General features: G+C 39.1%; 1 protein-coding gene and 1 pseudogene across 3 annotated transcripts in view; one reads left to right on the top strand and one right to left on the bottom strand.

Moving 5' to 3' along the window:
* LOC138988261 (craniofacial development protein 2 pseudogene) overlaps nt 1-1,509 on the bottom strand; it is a 31,251-nt pseudogene extending 29,742 nt beyond the window's left edge.
* Nucleotides 1,510-2,600: 1,091 nt separating this feature from the next.
* Nucleotides 2,601-22,875, top strand: part of NAF1 (nuclear assembly factor 1 ribonucleoprotein) — a 115,345-nt gene continuing 95,070 nt past the window's right edge. For 2 of the 3 annotated variants that reach the window (XM_070371926.1, XM_070371925.1), the window contains exons 1-3: nt 2,601-3,006; nt 5,815-5,983; nt 22,283-22,376. In XM_070371926.1, coding sequence (XP_070228027.1) covers nt 2,747-3,006; nt 5,815-5,983; nt 22,283-22,376 — 523 coding nt within the window. In that variant the 5' untranslated portion in view covers nt 2,601-2,746. The remainder of the gene's footprint in view (nt 3,007-5,814; nt 5,984-22,282; nt 22,377-22,875) is intronic. The other variant, XM_005892192.3, reaches the window with a different exon arrangement.

The following is a 22,875-nucleotide window of genomic DNA, read 5'->3' as shown; positions in this document are numbered from 1 at the left end:
TCACAAACTCATTATCTTGTTCCAAGTCCTTCATGTTTATTAGTAAAGCCAACTTCTTGCCAGTTTTCTCAGTTAGACAGTTTAGAGTACTTTGATCCTTCTGATGCTTGGGATTTCCTTTACTCTATTTCACTGACTGTATCGTTCATTAAGACTTTCAACACTCAATTCCTGGAAAAACTCAAGACTTTTTTGGCTAACTGGAGGATCCCTCTGACCCAAATTTGTTCTCTGCTTAAAATTATACTGCATAGATCCTCAAGATCATTGTCACTGAAGCATCATTTTATTCATATCCATGTATTAGTCTATTTTTCATGGAATTTTGTGCACTAAACATGTATATGACACATGCCATTCTTTTGTATAAAACCTTAATTAAAAATATTCATATGAACTAAATGAGATACTTGAGTCTTGACTGTCTGGATCACAACAAACTGTGTAAAATTCTTAAAGAGATGGGAGTGCAAGACCACATTACTTGCCTCATGAGAAACCTGCATGCAGCTAAAGAAGCATCAGTTAGAACCAGACATGGAACAATGGCCTGGTTCAAAATTGGGAAAGGAGAACTTCAAGGCTGTATATTGTCACCCTGCTTATTTAACTGACATGCAGAGTACATCATGCAAAATGCCTGGCTGGATGAATCACAAGCTGGAATCAAGATTGCCAGGAGAAATATCAAGAACCTCAGATATGCAGATGACACCACCCTAAATGGCAGAAAGCAAAAAGGAGCCTCTTGATGAAGGTGAAAGAGGAGAGTGAAAAAGCTGGCTTAAGAGTCAGCATTCAAAAAACTAAGATCATGGCACCCAGTTCTATCACTTCATAGCAAATAAATGGGGAAAAATTGGAAACAGCAACAGATTTTATTTTATTGGGCCCCAAAATCACTGCAGATGGTGACTACAGCCATGAAATTAAAAGATGTTTATTCCTTGGAAGAAAAGCTATGAGGAAACTTGACAGCATATTAAAAAGCAGAGACATCAATCACTCTGCCCACAAAGGTCCATATAGTCAAAGCTATGGTTTTTCCAGTAGTCATGTATGGATGTGAGAGTTGGACCATAAAAGAAGGCTGAGAGGGGAAGAATTGATTGCTTTTGAACTCTGGTGCTGGAGAAGACTCTTGAGAGTCTCTAGGACTGCCAGGAGATCAAACCAGTCAATTCTAAAGGAAATCAACCCAGAATTTTCATTGGAAGGACTGATGCTGAAGCTGAAGCTTCAATACTCTGGCTACCTGATGTGAAGAGCTGACTCATTGGAAAAGACCCTGATGCTGGCAAAGACTGAGTGCAGAGGAGAAAGGGGAGACAGTGATGACATGGTTTAAGGATGGTATCACTGACTCAATGGACATGAGTTTGAGCAAACTCCAGAAGATAGTGAAGGGCAGGGAAGCCTGGCCTGCTGGAGTCTATGTGGTTGCAAAGAGCTTAGGCACGACTGAGCAACTGAACAACAACAAAATTGAGATAGTATTTTTACCTCCATTTTATAGATAAGGAAAATGAAATTTAGTTATGTCAGACTTTCCTTCCCAAATCAGTTACACCAACATGGCAATGGTAGAGCTAAGATTCAAGCACAGGTCAATTCAGCTGGACATACTGAGCTTAATTTGTGCTTAATCACTGTTTTAGCAAGTAGTACCTCAACTTTAAATTCCTGCTTCTACTTGGAAGACTTCTACGATACATCATGTCAGTCTTTAACTTTCTATCACTGCTGAACTAGCAAATTCTATTCCACATTTCAAATATCTCTATCTCCTGTGCATTGACCTTTTTATTTCAACTAAATGGTAAACTCCTTAAAACTAGCGACAATGTATTACTCTTGTAATTTCTATGAAGGTCTGGCACTGTGGACGGCACATAATGAAACTGCGTGAATACTGATAGTGTCTTAGGCAGTCCTTGGCACATACGCACGCTTACTAAATGGTCACAATGATTACTATTTATTATTATCTGAGGGGCTAAAGCCTCAAACTGAAGTTCTAACAGGAAAACAAGAAAATTCTTACCTCTTCTTCAATCCTAAGAACTTCTTGCTTGCCTCCCTTAAGACCTAGAATAACGGTTTCTCAGGCCATTACTCATTTCACCCCCATTCCACCCTTTCTACGAAAGTGTCAACTAAAACACCAACAGGCAGCAACATGTTTCCCCCACGATTAGCGCTCTTTAAGTTGGGAGCGCTTTGGAGAAAACAAACAAACAAAAATATGAGTTGTAATTTTGGGGATGGATGGTCATTGTGTTTGTTGCCTGTCCACTGCTGTTGGTTCAAAGTGCTGGTTCAAAGCTTCCTGACTCAAGTTTCCAATCTGCAGGGCCTCGCCCCATCAGGCGTCTTCCAGTCCTGCCATCCCTCCTTCCCATCTCAGCCTCCGTGTAACCGCCCCAGATCTAGCAGCGGGAATGTCTCTCCACCTGGCCTCTCACAGTGAGCAGCGTTTCCCAGGACGCAGGGAAATCAGCGGCTTTAGGACCGCTCGGCTCCGCGTGCAAAGGCCTCCGGATCGCCCCGCCCCAGGGATCGCCGTTGCGTTCCGTTACGTCACACGCTTCCCGGAAGTGCCGCTGCGTTTGCAGCGGGGGCGCGTCTCCGGACGGCCCCGCGTGTGGTTATCAGAGCGGCGCGTGAAGCGGGCCTGTGCTTCGTTTCCGCGGCCGCTGTCGGCGAGGTGGTGAGCCTCCCGGCGCGAGCGTCCTAAGTTTGCGCCATGGAGGTGGTGGAGGCCTCCGCCGCTCAGCTGCAGACACTGAAATTCGGTGGCGCCGGCGTCGGAATTAGCCAGGAGGTGGCCGCGCCGGCCCCGGGCCCCGCTCCGGTCGCAGCGCCGCCGGCAGACCAGGGGGCCCCGGAGTCTGCGGGCGAACCGTCGCCTCAACTCCTGCCGCCGTCGCTCCCGGGGCCGCCTCTGGAAGGGAGCGGCCTGGAGACGTCGGACTCGGACTCCGACTCAGATTCGGACTCGGACAGGTCGTGCCCCCGGCGGCCGGGCACGTGGGGATGGCTCTGGTAGCGGGAGGCCGGGGCCAAGGAGGCAGGAGGGCGCGGGAGCCGGGGCGCGTCCCTTGCCGCGTCTGCAGTGTCCCCGGGAGGGAGCGAGGCTGTCGGGGCCCCACCTCTAAGGCTGGCGGTCCGAGAGCCCTCTGTGGACAGTTTGTCGTTTGCAGTTAGAACGTAGAAAACCTGAGAGTGGGGGCTTATTCCGGTGACCACTCGACGTGGTATGGCCTTGGGGGTTATAATTTAAGGTTTGTGGCAAATCTTTTTCTCAAGTTTAGTGTGTACTCTTGCTGGTTGAACCAGATAAATGGGGCATCAGATAAAGGATTTTTGTTTCTTTTCAGATTGACTCCTGACAGTTTTGGTAGTAGAATTTCTCTGGTGATGAATTTTTCATGAAATTAGAGGAAAGTGATTCAACTATTACTACGTGCTTTGCGTAGCTTTTGAGGCTTCTCCAGCCCTACCTCCTGTCTTTTATATAGGAAAGTTCTGTGGTGGGAGGAGAGTTCACTGAACCACGCTGAATCTTGTCTGCAAGTGTTTGAGTGTGTTTTATGCCATGCTGTGTCGGTGAACAATATACACACGATCCTTGCCTTACATTCTGGTGAGAGGGACGAAAAATGAAGTAAAAAAAAAAAAAAGAGAGTTGTTGAAAATTACAAGGAAGGAACAAGCAAGGCACTTGTTGTAGAACCCAACCAGGTAGGACCCTCAGGCCATGTTAATTTTCATTCTAACTGCTAGAGAAATTTGAAGAATTTTAAGCAGATGATTTTCATGCTCAAGTTAGCATTTTAATGGTTTACTCTGTGGAGAAGGAACTGAACTGTGTGTTCAAGAGTGAAAGCAGAGTGGTTGGCTTAGTGTGAAAGCAATGGGAAAGACGTTGTATTAGTCCACCGTGTGACGGTGTTTGGATTGAATATTTTGAAACTTTCCCGATTTGGATCGCCAATAGATGTGGCCTATGAAGAGGGGCATCAACTGGGTGTATGGCGGTGCTGTTTACGGAGATGGGGAGAAACCTTTCTGGGATGGGGGCTGTAAACCAATAGGAATGTTAAATTTAGACAGTTAATTTGAGGTTTCACTGTCAACAAATTGAAGATGTCAGGGAAGCAGTAGGAGGACAATTTAGGTATGGAAATGTAAATTTGAACATCAGATTACAGGTAAAACTTACTTTAAACTTTTTTTTGGATATGTATTTTTAAATTTATTTACTTTTAATTGAAGGACAATTGCTTTAAAATGTTGTGTTGGCTGGTTTCCGCGGTACATTGACGTGAATCAGTCACAGGTATACGTTTGTCCCCTCCCTCTTGAACCTCCCTCCCACCCTATCCCACCCTACTTCAAACTTTTTATTGTGGACATTTTCAGACTCAGAGTAATATAATGACTGTACACATAGCCATCACCAAGTTTCACAGTTTCCATTATTTCCTAGCTTTATTTAGTTATTTTTGGCTGTGTTGTGCAGGCATGGCTTTCCTCTAGTTAGGCGAGGTTGGAGGGGCGGGCGCTGCTTGATTGTGGTAGGTGGGCTTCTCATTGTGGTGGCCTCCTTGCGGAGCGTGGACTCTAGGTGTGCAAACTAAGTAGTTGTGGTACACTGGGCTTAGTTGCTCCACAGCATGTGGAATCCTCCTGGACAGGGGATTGAACTCATGGCCCCTTCATTGGCAGGTGGATTCCCCATCACTGGAGCACCAGGGAAGTCCCCTTAACTTTGTTTTACCTAACATTTCTAACTTGATAGTTTTAAAACAAGTATCAGACAGCATGCCACCTTTCCTGTAAATTCTTTACTGTGCATTTCTGATAAAATATTTTTTACATAACAACCATGTCATTATCAGCTGTAGTAGAATGAACCCTAATTCCCTAACATCAGCTAGTAGCACTCTGTATTTAGATTTTTCTAGTGGAATAGGAGTCATGTTTACCAATTTCATCATTGACTGAGCATGCAATACTTTGATACAGTTCCAAGGTTTCTACCTCTAGTGACTGGATTCAGGACTAAACAGTGAAATACAAGAGAAACTGAAAGAGAAAAACAGAATTAGTAGGGAGAATGTACTGTTTTTAACTTGTGAGTTTGTAGGTCATTAATTTGGCAGCTATTAAGAGTTTAGGGGTGGAGCTTAGGGATATCAAGACTGAAGATTTAGCAGTTATCTGCACATTGGTAATGATTGAACTCATTGGAGGTTATACATGGAAAGAGTACCGGAGAGAAGAGATGAGTATGGGACTTGTAGAAACAGCACATAAAAGGAGCTGAAGGGGGTACCAGTGAACAGTTCAAGCTAAGAGGATAGTTTTTGGCTCTGAGAACTGTTGTGGAAGTCAAGGGCTAAAGGGGTTTTCAGAGAGCGGAGTGTTCAGCATGGATGGTAACTTGGAAAAGTTTCCAAATTGAAGACTGAGAAGCAAGTCTCTTTGCTTAATTGATCTGATCCTTGGTGACTAATAAGACAGGTGCCTGGCCCAGAATTCTCTTTGGTCACTGATTTGTCACGTGCTTCAGACTGATGCATCACATAAGAGACAGTTGTAAAAAGAGGGTTTGGGTTAGAGCAGGGTTTGTGATCAGTTGATTAGAGTGCTTTCCAAACACTATAGTCAATTTCAAAATGCTAGCCTTTGAATTATACCAGCAATGATAAACATCTAGTAACGCAGATATTTTCTAGTTGAATAGTCATATTTTAATACCATTGTAATAATGCTTTTGTATCGTTTTCAACTTTTTCTTCTCTATAGTGAAACAGATTCCGATAGTTCAAGCTCCTCCTCTTCCTCATCATCGTCTTCATCGTCTTCCTCTCGTATGTCCCTTCCTCCAGTTCTGTCAGATGGAGAAGATGACTTACTAGTTGAGAAGGAAAATAAGAATTTTCCTCTTAAAACAAAAGATGAGTTACTTCTTAGTGTAAGTACTTAGATTTGTTACTAAACTTAATTTATATGTTCTGAAATATTTTATGATACTGTTATCATTTCATTTGGCCTGTATCTGCTCCATGAATTTGAAGACCACTCTCAACTTTTACTGGTCATACTTGTGCCATGCCTTGGCTTTCTTAAGTGAAAGAAAGAATTGATTCTGAATAATTTTTCAGGTTTGTTTCTAATGCTAACTTTTGATAATGTGCTGGGCATCTAGTTTAGCTTGCTGCCTTTCATTCTTATCTTCCCTAAAGATTGTAAGATGTACAATTCTTTTTTTGGGAAGGGGTCCAAAACTCAGAGAAACTTTAGTTCAGTAGCAGTTGAAACTGTTTTTTTAATCAATTGCATTTGGAGAAATAGAAAGTAAAATTAGATCTGTTGCACTTTTGAGGATTTCTGTTTACTGGAAGTTTTTGGAGCGTTATCATTATTACAGTTGGAGAAAACTTGTTTATTGTGGATAGATATTTATTGGCATTTGAATGCATGGTTATTTCCTCTTAGACTGTATGCTGTTCCTAGGAGGTTAATGATAGTCTTGTTGAAGCCTTATGGTATAAGAGGAAAGTCTTCTCAGAATTTCACAGTATGGGCTGTATTGCCATATGGTTTTTTTTTTTACAACTCCCACGTGTACTTTTAATTATTGTTAATGTTTTTAAGAAATTTAGTGGTCCCTAATTATAGTTATAAAACGCTTAAACCAGTGAAGTAGTAAAGCAAAATTTGAGAGAAATTTTTAAAGCCTAGAGACATTCAGGAACCTTTTCATGACCATACTGGATCGATTATTTCCTTTTTCTCTACTTGTAATAAGGAATTTTCTATCTCAGTTATGCCTTGTGTATTGAGGGAACCCTGGAATTTGTGAATTCATCAGTGATTTATGTTTTCATACTGCCGACCTTAATCTCAGTGGTTTTTTACACAGAGGCTCTCCCAACTTATGATTATTTTCTGAAGTTATTGGCAGATTTGTTTGGTCTTGTCCCTGTATCTTAATCACTTTTCTACTTAAATCTCTCTTAGAATATAAGAATCAACAAATAAAGGATCATGGTACTTTGGTGTGTACACGTGTTTCATTTTCTTATTTATCCTACTGGATCTGAAATTCTTCCCTTGGGAATTCTTGAAATTTAATGCAAAATCTTAGTCAATTTATTTAGGTATTTTTCTGGATAGAGTGCCCATATTTTCATCAGAAAGTCAAAAAGAGTCTGTGTCCACATTTTTGAGGACTGGTTCATAGCTGATCTTTGTGGCTCATGTAGTGCCCAGCAGAGTGCTTTTCAGATATCGGGTTGTCAGTCAAGAGTAATATGTGACTTGTGGAGTGGGTGAGTGAGTGGGCATGTGACATTCACTCATGTTTAAACTATTACAACACGCCTGCCATGTGCCAGAAACAAGACCCATCTGGTTTCTATTCTAAATACACCTACTGGAGAGGCAGACAGTAAATGACGGGGAGAAGTGCTGGAAGTGCTGTTGAATTGTGTGAATGTATGCTTAGCTCATATCAAAATTCCTTTTTTTGCTGGGGAAAATATATTAGTTTTTAAAACTTGAAATAGTGAGAGGGTGTCTTCCTTTTTGTGCTAGTTCTGAAGGATCTTTGGGAAGGATGGAAGGGGCAATCGTAGCCTTTTTTTTTTTTTTTTTTTAAATTTTGAATTCTTAACTAGCTCCTCACACTATTTTACATTCTTAGGATTAGAAAGCAAATGTACTAGAAGTTCCTACTCCTACATATGGTTTTGGAGATATGTAGAGGAATGAGTTCCCTGGTCTGCTGTAAATCTTTAGGGCTGTAGAAGAGTATATGAGGACTCTTTTGGGACTTGGGCTCTCAAGGTCAAGGGAAGAGAATGACTTGGCCCTGAATTTCAAGAATGGTGTGGCTTCAAGTACTCATTGTCTTTAGGATCTACTCTTTGTTATTCAGAAGATGTTTCTGCACGTGGCTGGTGGCTGGGCCTCTGATACTCCTGAATGAACGTCGTGAACAGAACTCGGATTGGTTTACTGGGAGCCTGGTTCATGGGTCTGAACAAATAATTGAAGCTAGTGAGATGGGTATTCTGATTGCCTGGACATGAGTTGCATGGTCACTCCTATACTCTCATGTGGAGGGTGTATAGGAAAGTGTAAATGAGAGAAAGCGAATGGGAGAGTGTGAGGGTGGGAGTGTATGTGATAAGTGACAGAAAGGGAGTGCGAAAGGGTGTGAATTTTGAAGAGTATGGGTAGTATCAGCCACATACAAACCACAAGGGATGCGTTCATGGGAAGGGGAGGCTTAGAACATGGCAGCTGTTGTTCAGTCAGTAATAACATTTATCTTCTGTGGAGGGAAAGAGGGAAATACGTGGAAGCAGTTAATCACATATGACATAGGTTGGACTCTTGGAGCTGCAACAGAGACCAGATTACATTAGGAGAAGGAGATGTACTGTAAACTTACTTGGCTAGGAAAGCCACTGGGAACCAAGGTAGCTATTGAGGATGGCTGTGCTGTTTCTTGTATGTGCTTCCTGGCATTCTCAAAGCTCTGAGTGTCGTTTTATTTGCTGACTCACTTCTGTTTGCCTGTAGATTCAATCATTTTACCTCTAGCTTGCACTTGGGTTTCTTGTTCCTGGCTCTGTAGAAAATTTGATATGTTCTACTCTCACTTTCTCCATGAACTGGCTATTCATACCATATTCTTTGCTGACTTTTGAGACAGTCCTATTACTTAGCTTTGAATTTGTCTTTTTTCAGATGACAGTTCATGCTTCCTGGGACAAGCCCCCTCCTTTGTTACATAAAGTAGCTCTACTGCTGCTGCTAAGTCGCTTTAGTCATGTCCGATTCTGTGGGACCCCATAGACTGCAGCCCACCAGGCTCCCCCATCTCTGGAATTCTCCAGGCAAGAACACTGGAGTGGGTTGCCATTTCCTTCTCCAATGCATGAAAGTGAAAAGTAGCTCTAGCTGGTATTGAATGTGCCTTTGTAGGTCTACTGGTGTGTATCTTCTCAGGCAGCAGGGCTGTGCAGTGGAACTGTTTGCTGTGTGTAGTCTTCTAATTTCCTAATGAAATTCTGAAGAAAACCAGTGAAATATCCTGTGTTGTCTTTGCAAAAAGGTGTGCATAAATTCAAATGGATCAAATATTTAGTACCAGTTTCAGAGTTTGTGATACATCTGTGAGATCTTTAGAACAAAGACCAGCTTTACTGGTGTTATGGCCTAACTCTTCATAAAGTTTCTTATATTCTGGACTGTTTCCTATTGTTGAGGCATTTGTTGTCGTTCAGATGCTAAGTCACGTCCCACTCTTTGTGACCTGTGGACTGTAGCACGCTAGGCTTCCTTGTCCTTCTCTATCTCCCAGAATTTGCTCAAATTCATAGTTGGTGATGTTATCTAACCATCTCATCCTCTTTTGCCCGCTTCTCCTCCTGCCCTCAGTCTTTCCCAGCATCAGGGTCTTTTTCAGTGAGCCAGCTCTTCTCATCAGGTGGCCAAAATATTGGAGCTTCAGCATCAGTCCTTCCGGTGAATATTCAGGGTTGATTTTCTTTAGGATTCACTGTTTTCATCTCCTTGGCGTCTTAAGAGACTTTGAAGAGTTCTGCAGAACCACAGTTCGAAAGCATCAAATAATTCTTTGCCGCTCAGTCTTCCTTATGGTCCAACTCTCACATCCATACATGACTACTGGAAAAACCATAGCTTTGACTATATGGACCTTTGTCAGTGAAGTGATGTCTCTGCTTTTTAATATGCTGTGGAGGTTCCTCATAGCTTTTATTCCAAGGAACAAGCGTCTTTTAGCTGCACTCATCATTTGCAGTGATTTTGGAACCCCGCAAAATAAAATTTGTCATTGTTTCCAGTTTTTCCCTATTTGCCATGAAGTGAGGGGATCAGATGCCATGATCTTTGGTTTTTGAATACTGAGATTTAAGCCAGCTTTTTCACTCTCCTTTTTCATTCATCAAGAGGCTCTTTAATTCCTCTTTGCTTTCTGCCATTAAAGTGGTATCATCTGCATATCTGAGGTTGTTAATATTTCTCCAGGCAATCTTAATTCCAGCTTGTGATTCATCCAGCCTATATTTCACATAATGTAAGTAGGGTGACACCATACAAACTTGACATACTACTTTCCCAATATTGAACCAGTCTGTTGTTCCATGTTTGGTTCTAACTGTTGTTTCTTGATCTATATACAGTTTTCTCAGGAGACAAGTAAGTTGGTCTGGTATTCCTATCTCTTTTAAGAATTTTCCAGTTTGTTGTGATCCACACAGTCCAAGGCTTTAGCGTAGTCAGTGAAGCAGAAATATATTTTTTTCTCATATTCCCTTGCTTTTTCCATGATCCAAGGAATGTTGGCAATTTGGTCTTTGATTCCTCTGCCTTTTCTAAAACCAGGTTGTACATCTGAAAGTTCTCAAGTACTGTTGAAGCCTAGCTTGAAGGATTTGGAGCGTTATCTTACTAGCATGTGAAATGGGCACAACTGGTACTTTGAATGTTCTTTGGCATTGCCTTTCTTTGAAATTGAAATGGAAACTGACCATTTCCAGTCCTGGGGTCACTGCTAAGTTTTCCAAATTTGTTGACATACTGAGTGTAGCATTTTAACAGTATCATCTTTTAGGATTTTAAATAGCTCAATTGGGATTCCATAACCTCCAGTAGCTTTGTAGTGATGCTTCCTAAGGCCCACTTGACTTCACACTCCCAAGTGTCTGGCTCTAGGTGATTGACCACACCATCGTGGTTATCCAGGTCATTAAGACCCTTGTGTATAGTTCTTCTATGTATTCTTGCCACTTCTTTTTAATATCTTCTGCTTCTCTTAGGTCCGTACTGTTTTTGTCCTTTCTTGTGCCCATGTTTGCATGAAATGTTCTCTTTTTATCTCCAAATTTCCTGAAGAGATTGATAGTCTTTCCCATTCTGTTGTTTTCTTCTTTGTTTTCATTGTTCATTTAAGAAGGCTTTCTTATCTCTCCTTACTGTGCTCTGGAACTCTGCATTCGGTGGGGTATATCTTTCCTCATCTCACATCTCTTCTTTTCTCAGCTATTTTTAAGTCCTCCTCAGACAACCATTTTGCCTTTATTTATCTTGAGGATGAGTTTGGTTACCACCTCCTGTACAATGTTATGAACCTAGTTTGCCCATAATTCTCCAGGCACTCTGTCTACCAGAGCTAATCCCTTGAATCTATTTGTCACCTCCACTGTATAATCATACAGGATTTGATGATTTAGGTCATATCTGAATGGTCTAGTGGTTTTCCCTACTTTCTTCAATTTAAGCCTGAATTTTTCAATAAAGAGGTCATGATCTGAGCCACACTGAGCTCCAGGTTTTGTTTTGCTGGCTGTATAGAGCTTCTCCATCTTCGGCTGTGAAGAGTGTAATCAGTCTCATGTCAGTATTGACCATGTAATGATGTCCATGTGTAGAGTCGTCTTTTGTGTTGTTGGAAGTGAGTATTTGCTATGACCAGTGTGTTCTCTTGGCAAAACTCTGTTACCTTTTGTTTAGGCATGCTGAGCTTAACTTTTACCTCTTTAGTCTGTTAAGCAGGAATGTTGCCTTCCTGGATCTAACTTTTTAAATCGTTTCTATTGTTGGACAGTTAGATCCTGATGATCTACCTACTAACTATTGCAGATCTATATTTGTAAGTAGGTGGGAACTAAAGTGAAGTGACCTCAAGATTGTCCTTTTAGAGTTAAACAGAGCTGCAGCGGTCCTTTGGGGTGACAAGATGTTGTTATAACCTGATTTAAAAAAGTTGCGAGGAAGAGGAGGAAAGAGGGATTGGTCAGCCATAGACACATTGGAAAGGAGAGTAGTTGTAATCATCTCTTTACTTAGTACAGGAATGCAGTATAGGACTTAAAGTTAACCAAGGGGAATCATTCTTTTAAAACATAAACACTTGAAAGCGGAGAAGATTTATATATAATCTATACAATAAACATAAAGCAGCACACATATTACAGTTTTGGAACTACATTTAAACCACATAGGGTTTATGAAGTGTTTCAATGAATTGGAAAATTAGATTCTTTTTGAAGAATTTTCTCTCAGTTCTCAGTTGAGAATGTCCTCAACTCTTCTTTCAAATAAATTAGATGTGATGAAGATTTAGAATCATAAGGACATTTATAGGATTGTGACATTTCTAAGTCTTAATCAGAAGTTAATTGTATAAATTAGTGCCCATTGTTTTCTCTTCTGAAAACCTGAAGTTACATATTTAAAAATTATGATTGCAGTGTTTATGGGGATAAAACATGAATAATACTGCATTAGAGATAATGTGTATTTATGTGTGTAATATAGCATGACCAAGAAAAACATTTAAGTACTTGTAGGTAACTCTTGGTAAATTTACTTTCATAATTTAGAGACTGCCTATATTATATATTATATGGAGTATACAGTAGGCAATATAATTATGCAGTGTAATTAGGTTGGCACTTTGTGTAGTTGTAATTAGGGTGAGTACAGTTTTTCTGATTGTGACAGTGAAGACCCGTATCATGAAACTTCCTAATGTGAGGATCTGGAAATACCTAGGCCACCTGAAGTGATCAGAAGTTACAGTGGATTATTTCAGTTTTTTTTACTTCTCACAGTCTTGAAATTGTCTTGCACCTTGTTCTACTCTTAATATCATTGATTGACTACGGTGTTTTCAGGGCCTAACTTGATTTAAAAGTTTTGTCCTAAAAGTGTAGACCTTATTTAGCTTCAGCTTTTGTTGAGTCTAGTATATGTGGAATTATCATATCGTACCTTAAGACTGTTGATGACACTTTTTAATATTATTCTCAAAATGCCTGATATTTAAATGGCTTATATACTTGAAAGGAGGTAGGTTTTCAGTAATATTTGGTGCTTTTTAAAAACAGTGCTCACATTTTTTTAAAAATTAAAATTTTGTACTTCATTGCACAGTTACTTCAGTAAGCTTCTATGAAGCACAAATGATCCTGGATAAATACTAATATATTCAGTAGAGTACCCATATGTGTCTTCTGTATATACATGTATATGATCATTATTACAGAAAAACATTCTGTTAAGTTCCCTGACCCCTGTAGATTTTAATGAGTGAGTTGTGGCTGTTTTAGAGGATAAAGACCAATGTCTGTAAAGAAGACTCCAGCTTGGCTGGAGACACAGTTGGCTGCCACGTGCAGTCCTCTGCTCCTGGCTAACAGGAGAGAGTGGTGGGATAGTTTTGTTCCACTTTCCTCAGTTTTTAAAGTTCTCCCCAAACTGGCATCAAATGGGTTAGTTGCCATTTGGAATGTTTGATTTCTTTCTCACTATTTGCTGCCCTTTTTCTGTGTTTGTGAGTGAAAACCCAAAACAAGGTTCTTTAGATAATTTTACCTGAAAAGATCATGAATTACTGATTTTTTCCCCCCTCCCCCAGTGATAAGCCTTCCTTGAGCTAGGGAAGTCAGGGCCATTGTAAGATATTGTTGTTTTTTCAGAGGGCCATTTCTGACTGATTAGCTCCTTCCATTTTTCTGATGAAAGTCTTAGACACCATTTTTTGACTGGCGTATCTACAGTTTAATTTTTAATAGGATGAATTTTAATGTTAGATGCTACACATTTGAATATTTTGTTTAACTGAGCAATGATAGACTGTTGTTGATCTTTCACAGTTACTTGAGATGTGGTTGGGACCTTGCATTTCTTTAATGCCGTAGCTGAAGATCATAACATCTGTTCTTCAGAATCAGAGTAACTTTATTCAAGTCTGTTATGTAATTTCTGTATTAATATTCTGTCTTTTTGATTGCATGCTGTTAAACATTTTTAAAAATTGTACTATTAATCACTTGTATGAATTGTTGAGAACTTTTTTTTTTTTGCTTAGTTTCTCACTACTTATAGATAGATAAGAAAACTGATAACCCAAAAATGACTTTCCTGATGCAGTGAGTGAGGAAGAGCAGATTCAGATCTGGCATCAGATGGAGTCTAGTCAGCTCTGTTTTTCAGTTCCTGCTTAGGACTTTTTCACAGCACTGGAATTTGATCATTTGAACTTCCCGATTATTTGGTTTTTGAGTAATGAGCATAATTTGTAATGGTGAAAGATGATTCTGTCATCTAATTTAAGCTTTCCTACATTATTGTAAGAAACCCTCTGTTGCCCTTTAATAAAGCCTTTGATTTGGATCTGTAGATGCGCCAGAAGTAGAGGATTGGATTTCATTAGTATGTTGACTTTCAGCATTTTGCTGAATGCTATGCCTATTTTTGGTGACTCAGTGGTAGAGAATCTGCCTGCCAATGCAGGAGATGTGGATTCAGTCCCTGGGTCAGGAAAATCCCCCAGAGTGGGAAATGGCAACCCACTCCAGCATTCTTGCCTGGAAAATCCCATGGACAGTGGAATCTGGTGGGTTAGAGTCCATGGGGTCACAAAGAGTCAGACACAACTTAGCAACTAAGCACGCATGAAAGCATAGATATTTATATTTAGCTGCAGATTGTATATATCCAAAATAAGTTGTTAGTTTCTTTTTAATTTTGGAAAGTAGCAAATAACAATAATGACAAAAATTGATCACACACCTTCATTTCCCAGGTATTCAGGTTAACGTCAAGACCTAATATGGTGCATACTGTTAGAATGTGGTCCTAAAATTATACTTGTATTAATGGCTAAAAATAGATGGTCCGCTTATACTTGGGTATATATTTAGTAATGGAGGGCTCTTTGGATGTATGAGAGTGTAAAGCAGTGCTATCCAGCCAGTCCTCCTGCAGTGATGGACATGTCCTGTTATATTAACCCTGTCTTTATACCACAGCAACAGAACACTTGAATGTGGCTAGTGCTCCTGAAGACTGCATTGTAAATTTTATTTAATTTTAATTAATTAAATTTAAATAATCAAATTAATAAACATCTTGTGTTAGATAAGCAGAGTAGGAGTCTTTCCCACTCACTCATTAATCTTTCTATGAGGGTCATAGGTAAACCAGGCTCATGCTTTAATCTTCCTAACTAGCTGTAAATAGGTTTCTAACTTTTTGTTTTCATGAGACTCGGTTTTGTTTATATGATAAAGGGCCTGGATTTCCCTCATCATGTCTGCCCTCAGCCTTTTGGTTTGTCGTTGTTACGTGTCTCATCTCTGACTCTATATACTCTCCACTGGCAAGGCACTAGTGTCATTTACTGTGTGTTTTGGTCCCTTTCTTTTGTTCTTTGTCACTGGAGTGTGCTTCTCCTCGTCTCTATCACACATACACATCCTTTCTCCACTTGTGGAAAACAAAGTTTTGGTTTTTATTTGAAGGAGGTTATGAGACTAAGCAGATTGAATTTTGTACCAGGGCAACTGCTGTATTAGTTACTCTCCTGGCTACAATAATACTTGCTGCTGCAAACCTGAGGTATCTGTGTGTCAGTTCTGTGCAGTGAAGCTTAATTGGAAGCCACCCTTTTTTACTTTCTTTTTGAGAAGGCTGGGTTGAGATCCTTTTCATTCCTTGAGGATTCTCTTTTGAATTTTAAGAATTGTAGTTTCATTATCTGATTTGTGCTTTGACTGAAAAACTCCAATTTAAATTTTTTGTTTGTTTATTTGTTTTTAGCTTGGGTTGTTGAGCTAAGTCAATTCATGTAATAAATATATACTAAATACCTTTGTGATATATACTAAATATCATTTAGTAAATACTTTGTGATAGTCATTGTTCTTACCATAGTAAGAAGCAAGGCAGACCTCGTCCTAGTTTTTGTTGGATTTGTTGTCTAGTTTGGGACATAGATTTTAAGCTGGTAAAATAATAGTATGTTAGACATTAATATATTCACAAGAAAACAAAACCACAGGATAATTTGATAAAGACTGACTAGGCTTGGTGGTGGTGCAGTTCTTCAGCTTAATGGTTAGGGAAGTTAAGATAACTTGAGACATCTATCTACATGTTGAGACAGGATTTTATGTTGACGGTGTGACATTGCAGTCCGAGAAGCTTTCCATTTGAACCTTCTAAAATTATGCCTTCAAACCTGTCAAAAATCTTCATGGAAAGCACATCCCTTGGATGAATTGTTGAGGGAGTTTGGGAGATTTTTGCCCCCTTTATCTTTTATCCCTTGTTTCCTAGCATGCTTATTTGAAAAGGACAAATATCTCTTTTCTCCATTGATTCCATTTCCAGAATATCTGCCATTTCCAAAGCAAATATACTGGTTGGCTTAACTAGACTTTCAAAAGCAAATTCCAAAACAGGCTGTTAACCTGGAATTGTAATAGGCTGATTCCATTTATCTCTTAAGTTATATGTACTATACATACCTTTTGTGTTTTGTAGAGCATTTGTGATAAGAGACTTCATGCATATCGCTTTTATAGGTAGGGTCTTTTACCATCAAGAAGCAGTTGAATGCCTTCATTGGCCTTGTGTAGGAATCACAGAAAACTGTATATATTTCCACATTTCAGAGTCCTGGGGTCAGTGAGCTGGAATTAGAAGTATGATATCTGTATTCTAAGTTTGGTTCTATGTGAGATCAGAAATCCTTCCCATTAGTAGGCAAAACTTGCTGTTTTATTAATACATAGGTTGAAAATGGGGTAGTAACAGTTCAGGGAGCCTGCCAGCCTGTATTTTGAACACAGGTGTAAGTCCCCACCTCACTGCAAATAGTCTGGCTTTATTTACCTTGCCTTGTCTCTCTTGCTGCCTGTCTCACAGACATCCTTGAAGCAGGATGTCAGGACTCTGTCAGACCCTGTATAGTTTGACATGCTCAACTCAGAGTGATTTATGTGATAATAATCTCAAAAGATGATGAAAAGGCATTTGGTAAAGTTTAACAGTCATCATGTCTCACTTAAAAAAGAGACACAAAAATAGGAATATATGTATACCTTTCTTAACCTTATTAAAAAAAAAATCCCAATCAAAATTCATTCTTATGCTTGACATTTGAAACATTCCTGATAGAGATACAAGCCCACAATCATCACACTTGCTTGACATTTGTATTGTAGTCATACCAACCATAGTTATTTGAACAGTTCAAAATACAATGTGCTAATATTGAAAAGTAGGAGAACTTATTTTTTTGAAAATATGATAATAGAGTGACTACACAAGAAAAGCACTAGACATGAATTTCAGCATGATATTGTGTTCATGTAATTTTATTTTTTGATAAGAGTACTTTATTTATTATTAATTTTTTAATTGAAGGATAATTGCTTTACAGAATTTTGTTGTTTTCTGTCAAGCATCAGCATGAATCACCCATAGTTATACGTATGTCCCCTCCCTCTTGAACCTCCCTTTCATCTCCCTCCCCATCCCACCCCTTTAGGTTGATACAGAGCCCCTGTTTGAGTTCTCTGAGACAGAATGCAAAGTCCCATTGGCAGTTTTACATATGCTAATGTAAGTTTTCATGTCACTCTCTCCATCATACATATAATTTTAAAAGTGAAACTAAAGTAAGGAAGGAGAAGGCAGTGGCAACCCACTCCAGTACTCTTGCCTGGAAAATCCCATGGATGGAGAAGCCTGGTAGGCTGCAGTCCATGGGGTCGCTAAGAGTCAGGCACAACTGAGCGATTTCACTTTCACTTTTCACTTACATGCATTGAAGAAGGAAATGGCAACCCACTCCAGTGTTCTTGCGTGGAGAATCCCAGGGACGGCGGAGCCTGGTGGGCTGCCATCTATGGGGTCAGACAGAGTCAGACACGATTGAAGCGACTTAGCAGCAGCAGCAAAGTAAGGACAGCAACAATGTTTCAAACGTGATCTTGTTATAGAGGTCTTCATAAATGTGATACAGGGTTAAAATCAGAAAAAAGGAAAAGATTGATATATTTGGGAGATAAGGGAATGGATATTTGCTGTATAGTTGATAACGGGCAAATGTTCTTAAAGACCCCAAATTTTCTTACAAACTGATAAAAAGATAAACCTTTCAGAAGAACTATATGTAAAGTATACAAACAATTCATAAATACATTCAGATAGCCAGGAATCATGTTGTCCTGATTAATGAAGAAATTTGGATTTAAGGCAGGATACTATTTTGGACCTGTTGGGTGGGCTTTAAAGTTTGCTCCTGAGTGATGACATCGATAATAGGAAAATCTCTTCATACATCATTCATGGAAGTGTGCATTGATGCAGCCTTTTTGAAAGGAGATTTAGCAGTATTTGTCAAAATTAAAAATGTTTATACCTTTGAATCTAGCAGTTTCACTTAGAAGAATTTATCATGAGAGTTACACAAACATATGTATTGAATGTTCATTGCATCATTTTGTGTAATAATAAAAATTAAAGCTGTGCAGATTATTATTATATAGGATGATTGGTATACTAAGTTATAGTCCATTTATATAGTGGAACACCATAAGAGTTTAAATAAAATAGATACTTATTTTTGATGTAGAAAGACGTGCAAGATATAACATGAAAAGGATAGCTTATATTACAATATGGATATTTTATTTGAATGAGACATATTAAAGTTAAATGTAAAGTTTGTGTCTGCCTAGTAAACATATTTGAAAATCTGTTAACAGCTGTCTATGGAGAGGAATTGGAACAAGGTTGAAAGGAATAGGATAGGGGAGATTTTTGCTTTTTTTTTTTTGCTTTTTATTTTTTAAATTTATTTGCTGTTCATGTTTTAAATATTTTTGTATTCTTCTGTACTACTGAAGTTTTTATTAAAAAAAAAAGGAACATATGTAACTTCTATATTTAAAGTTAAAAACGATGAAAACAGTATCAGAGTTTTGGTTTGGATCAAAACGTAATTATATTGCATGGGCCTTTATTCCTCCTTATAGAAAATACAAATTAAGGAACCTTCCATTTTGTAGTCAAAATAGCATATATTTATTGAGAATAGCATTGATTTGTGTCTTAAGTGTTACTGGCATGTGATCTGCCCTCCTACCTGGTTCGGAGGTTTCCATAAAAGATCTCATAGCATTTCTGCTTTTCTTCCTTTCCTCTATCTACAAACTCTTAGCTTTATTTAACCAGCAGACTTTGTTACAGTCTAAAAGTAATGAAAGATTTTGCTCTATACCTTACTGTAATTTGGTGAAATAGCAAGCAGTTTTCATCCTTGTGTGGTTGCATTGCTGTTGTTCGGTCGCTGAGTTGTGTCTGACTCTTTCTGACCCCATGGACTGCTGCATGCCAGACTTCCCTGTCCTTCACCATCTCCCAGAGTTTGCTCAGACTCATGTCAGTTGAGTCGGTGATGCCATCCAACCATCTCATCCTCTGTCATCCCCTTCTCTTGCCTTCAGTCTTTCCCAGCATCAGGGTCTTTTCTAATGAGTCGGCTCTTCCAGTCAGGTGGCCAGAGTATTGGATCTTCAGCATCAGTCCTTCCAATGAATATTCACGATTGATTTCCATTAGGATTGACTGGTTTGATATCCTTGCAGTCCAAGAGACTCCCAAGAGTCTTCTCCAACACAATTCTAAAGCATCAGTTTGTCAGAGCTCAGCCTTCTTCATGGTCCAACTCTCACATCCATACATGACTACTGGAAAAACCATAACTTTGAGTAGACGGACCTTTGTTGACAGAGTAGTGTCTCTACTTTTTAATATGCTGTCTAGGTTTTTCATGGTTTTTCTCCCAAGAATTAAGTGTCTTTTAATTTAATGGCAGCAATCACCACAGCAGGGATTTGGGAGCCCAAGAAAATAAAGTCTCTTACTGTTTCCATTGTTTCCCCATTTGCCATGAGGTGTTAGGACCAGATGCCATGATCTTTGTTTTTTGAATGTTGAGTTTTAAGTCAGCCTTTTCACAATCCTCTTTTTACTTTCATCAGGAGGCTCTGTAGTTCTTCATTTTCTGCCATGAGGGTGGTGTCATCTGCGTATCTGTGGTTATTGATATTTCTCCCATCAATCTTGATTCCAGCTTGTGCTTCCTTCATCCAGCCTGGCATTTCGCATGATGTACTCTGCATATAAGTTAAATAAGCAAGGTGAAAACATACAGCCTTCATGTACTTCTTTCCCAATTTGGAATCAGTCTGTTGTCCCGTGTTCGGTTCTAACTGTTGCTTCTTGACCTGTATATGTGTTTCTTATATATGGGTCTTGTATTTCCATCTCTTTAAGAATTTTCCACAGTTTGTTGTGATCCACACAGTCAAAGGGTTTTATGTAGTCAATAAAGCAGAAGTAGATATTTTTCTGGAATTCTCTTGCTTTTTCTATGATCCAGTGGATTTTAGCAGTTGATCTCTGGTTCCTGTGCCTTTTCTAAATCCAGCTTGAACATCTGGAAGTTCTTAGTATATGTACTGTTGTTGCTTGGCTTGGAAAATTCTGAGCATTACTTTGCCAGCATGTGAAATGAGTGTAGTTATACAGTAGTTTGAGGATTCCTTGGCATTGCCTTTCTTTGGAATTAGAATGAAAACTTACCTTTTCCAGTCCTGTGGCCACTGCTGAGTTTTCCAAATTTGCTGACATATTGAGTGCAGCACTTCTGCAGCATCATCTTTCAGGATTTGGAATAGCTCAGCGGTAATTCCATCACCTCCACTAGCTTTGTACATAGTGATGCTTCCTGAGGCCCATTTGACTTCACATTCCAGGATGTCTTGCTGTGAGTAATCACACCATTGTGATTATCTGGATCATGAAGATCTTTTTTGTACAGTTCTTCTGTGTATTCTTCCCACCTCTTCTTAATATCTTCTGCTTCTGTTAGGTCCATACCATTTCTGTCCTTTATTGAGCCCATCTTTGCATGAAATGTTCCCTTGGTATCTCTAGTTTTCTTGAAGAGATCTCTAGTCTTTCCCATTCTGTTCTTTTTCTCTATTTCTTGGCATTGATGGCTGAGGAAGGCTTTCTTATCTCTTCTTGCTATTCTTTGGAACTCTGCATTCAGATGTTTATGTCTTTCCTTTTCTCCTTTGCTTTTTGCTTCTCTTCTTTTCACAGCTATTTGTAAGGCCTCTCCAGACAGCCATTTTGCTTTTTTTGCATTTCTTTTCCATGGGGATGGTCTTGATCCCTGTCTCCTGTACAATGTCAAGAACCTCCGTCCATAGTTCATCAGGCACTCTATCTATCAGATCTAGTCCCTTAAATCTATTTCTCACTTCCACTGTATAATCCTAAGGGATTTGACTTAGGTCATACTTAAATGGTCTAGTGGATTTCTCCACTTTCTTCAGTTTAAGTCTGAATTCGGCAATAAGGAGTTCATGATCTGAGCCACAGTCAGCTCCCAGTCTTGTTTTTGCTAAAAGCCTGGACTGGAGATCCTGTAGAGGAAAATGAGTATCTGAGATACACTCATCTAAAATGCTCTGTATGATTTAGGTTTTCCTGTCTTTTTTAACAGTTCTCCAAAAGTCATTTTTTCTCTCCCAGACTTAACCCTACTATACCATTAGTAGGCTCTTTGCACTTTCCTTTAAGCCCTTCTTAGGGAAAAACTTTACTTGGGAGAGTCAGTTGTGATCATTTGACAAAGGTGAACAGAAAGCTCTTTTTATTTAATTTAAAACCTAAGGTCTGCTTTCTTAGATTTTTTTCAATATCCTCTCCACTTCAATATCTAGTTTCTGTACAACTGACAAACAGCACCTGGGTCAGAATGTAAAGAAATTTGGTTTTAACCTAGACAGGGAAGAAGATAATCAGGTAACAGCTTCACAGCTTCTTGAGCTGAAACTTACTACATCATTTCAAGGAATTATGTATTTTGTCTTGAAGAGACCAGAAATTCATCTTTCTTTCACACAGCCTCAGAAAAGTTAGCTGTTCCTCTGTTAAATTGTTTAGTCATAGTCAAATTAATTAACTAACCACATTAAGACAGATCAGAGAACTCTTCTGTGGAGAAATCAGAGCCAATAGAATTAATTCTCTTCAAGTGGAATGTCTCTGGGAGTTATTTTATATTGTCTCTTTTAGGATGGTCTCTTGTTCAAGTCGATTGGAAAAATCTAGAGTGGTATTTAGGTCTGCATTATCGGTTAGGGTGTAGATACTAGATCTCTTGAATCACTTAGGTGGGGAGATGTTGGAGAGAGGAGAAATGTTCAGACACTAGAAAGGACGAGATCCAAGAGATGAAAAATACTTAATGTTACATCTCAGAAACAGAAACAGCATACTACATGGAAGCCATCTTTTAAAAAAAAAAAAAATTAAGTCCTTGAAGCTGGTGGAAGATTACTGCTTTTTTGTATTACAGGAACTACCTTCTGTTGAAGAACTCACTGTTGTTCTGCCTGAAGATATTGAATTAAAGCCTCTTGGGATGGTTTCAAGTATTATTGAACAATTAGGTATGTATATATTTTTATTAATAATTATAATTTATATGCAAGCATATACTAATAATCAAAGACTTATGGTTAGGGAATTTTCTCCAAAATATATAATAATACTTCATTTTATAGCTCTTAGGTTTGAACAGATATATTCAGTTTTTACTTACACCAAGTGAAAGTGAAGTTGCTCAGTTGTGTCCTACTCTTTGTGACCCCATAGACTGTAGCCTACCAGGCTCCTCTGTCCATGGGATTTTCCAGGCAATAGTACTGAAGTGGATTGCCTTTTCCTTCTCCAGGGGATCTTCCCAACCCAGGGCTCGAACCCAGGTCTCCCGCATTGTAGACAGACGCTTTATCATCTGAGTCACCAGGGAAGTAGTACATAAATACAATGTCTTTTTAAAAATTTAAAGTGTGCTTTTACTGACATAGAAATTTCTCCAAAATTTATTTGAATGATACATGTGTTTTCTGTTGCTGTTAAGTTGCTACAAATTTAGTGGTTTAAAAC

The sequence above is a fragment of the Bos mutus genome, chromosome 6 (assembly GCF_027580195.1).
Source record: "Bos mutus isolate GX-2022 chromosome 6, NWIPB_WYAK_1.1, whole genome shotgun sequence".
Lineage (NCBI taxonomy): Eukaryota > Metazoa > Chordata > Mammalia > Artiodactyla > Bovidae > Bos > Bos mutus.
The sequence above is the reverse complement of the archived record's forward strand: the minus strand, read 5'-3'. Positions and strand labels throughout refer to the sequence as shown.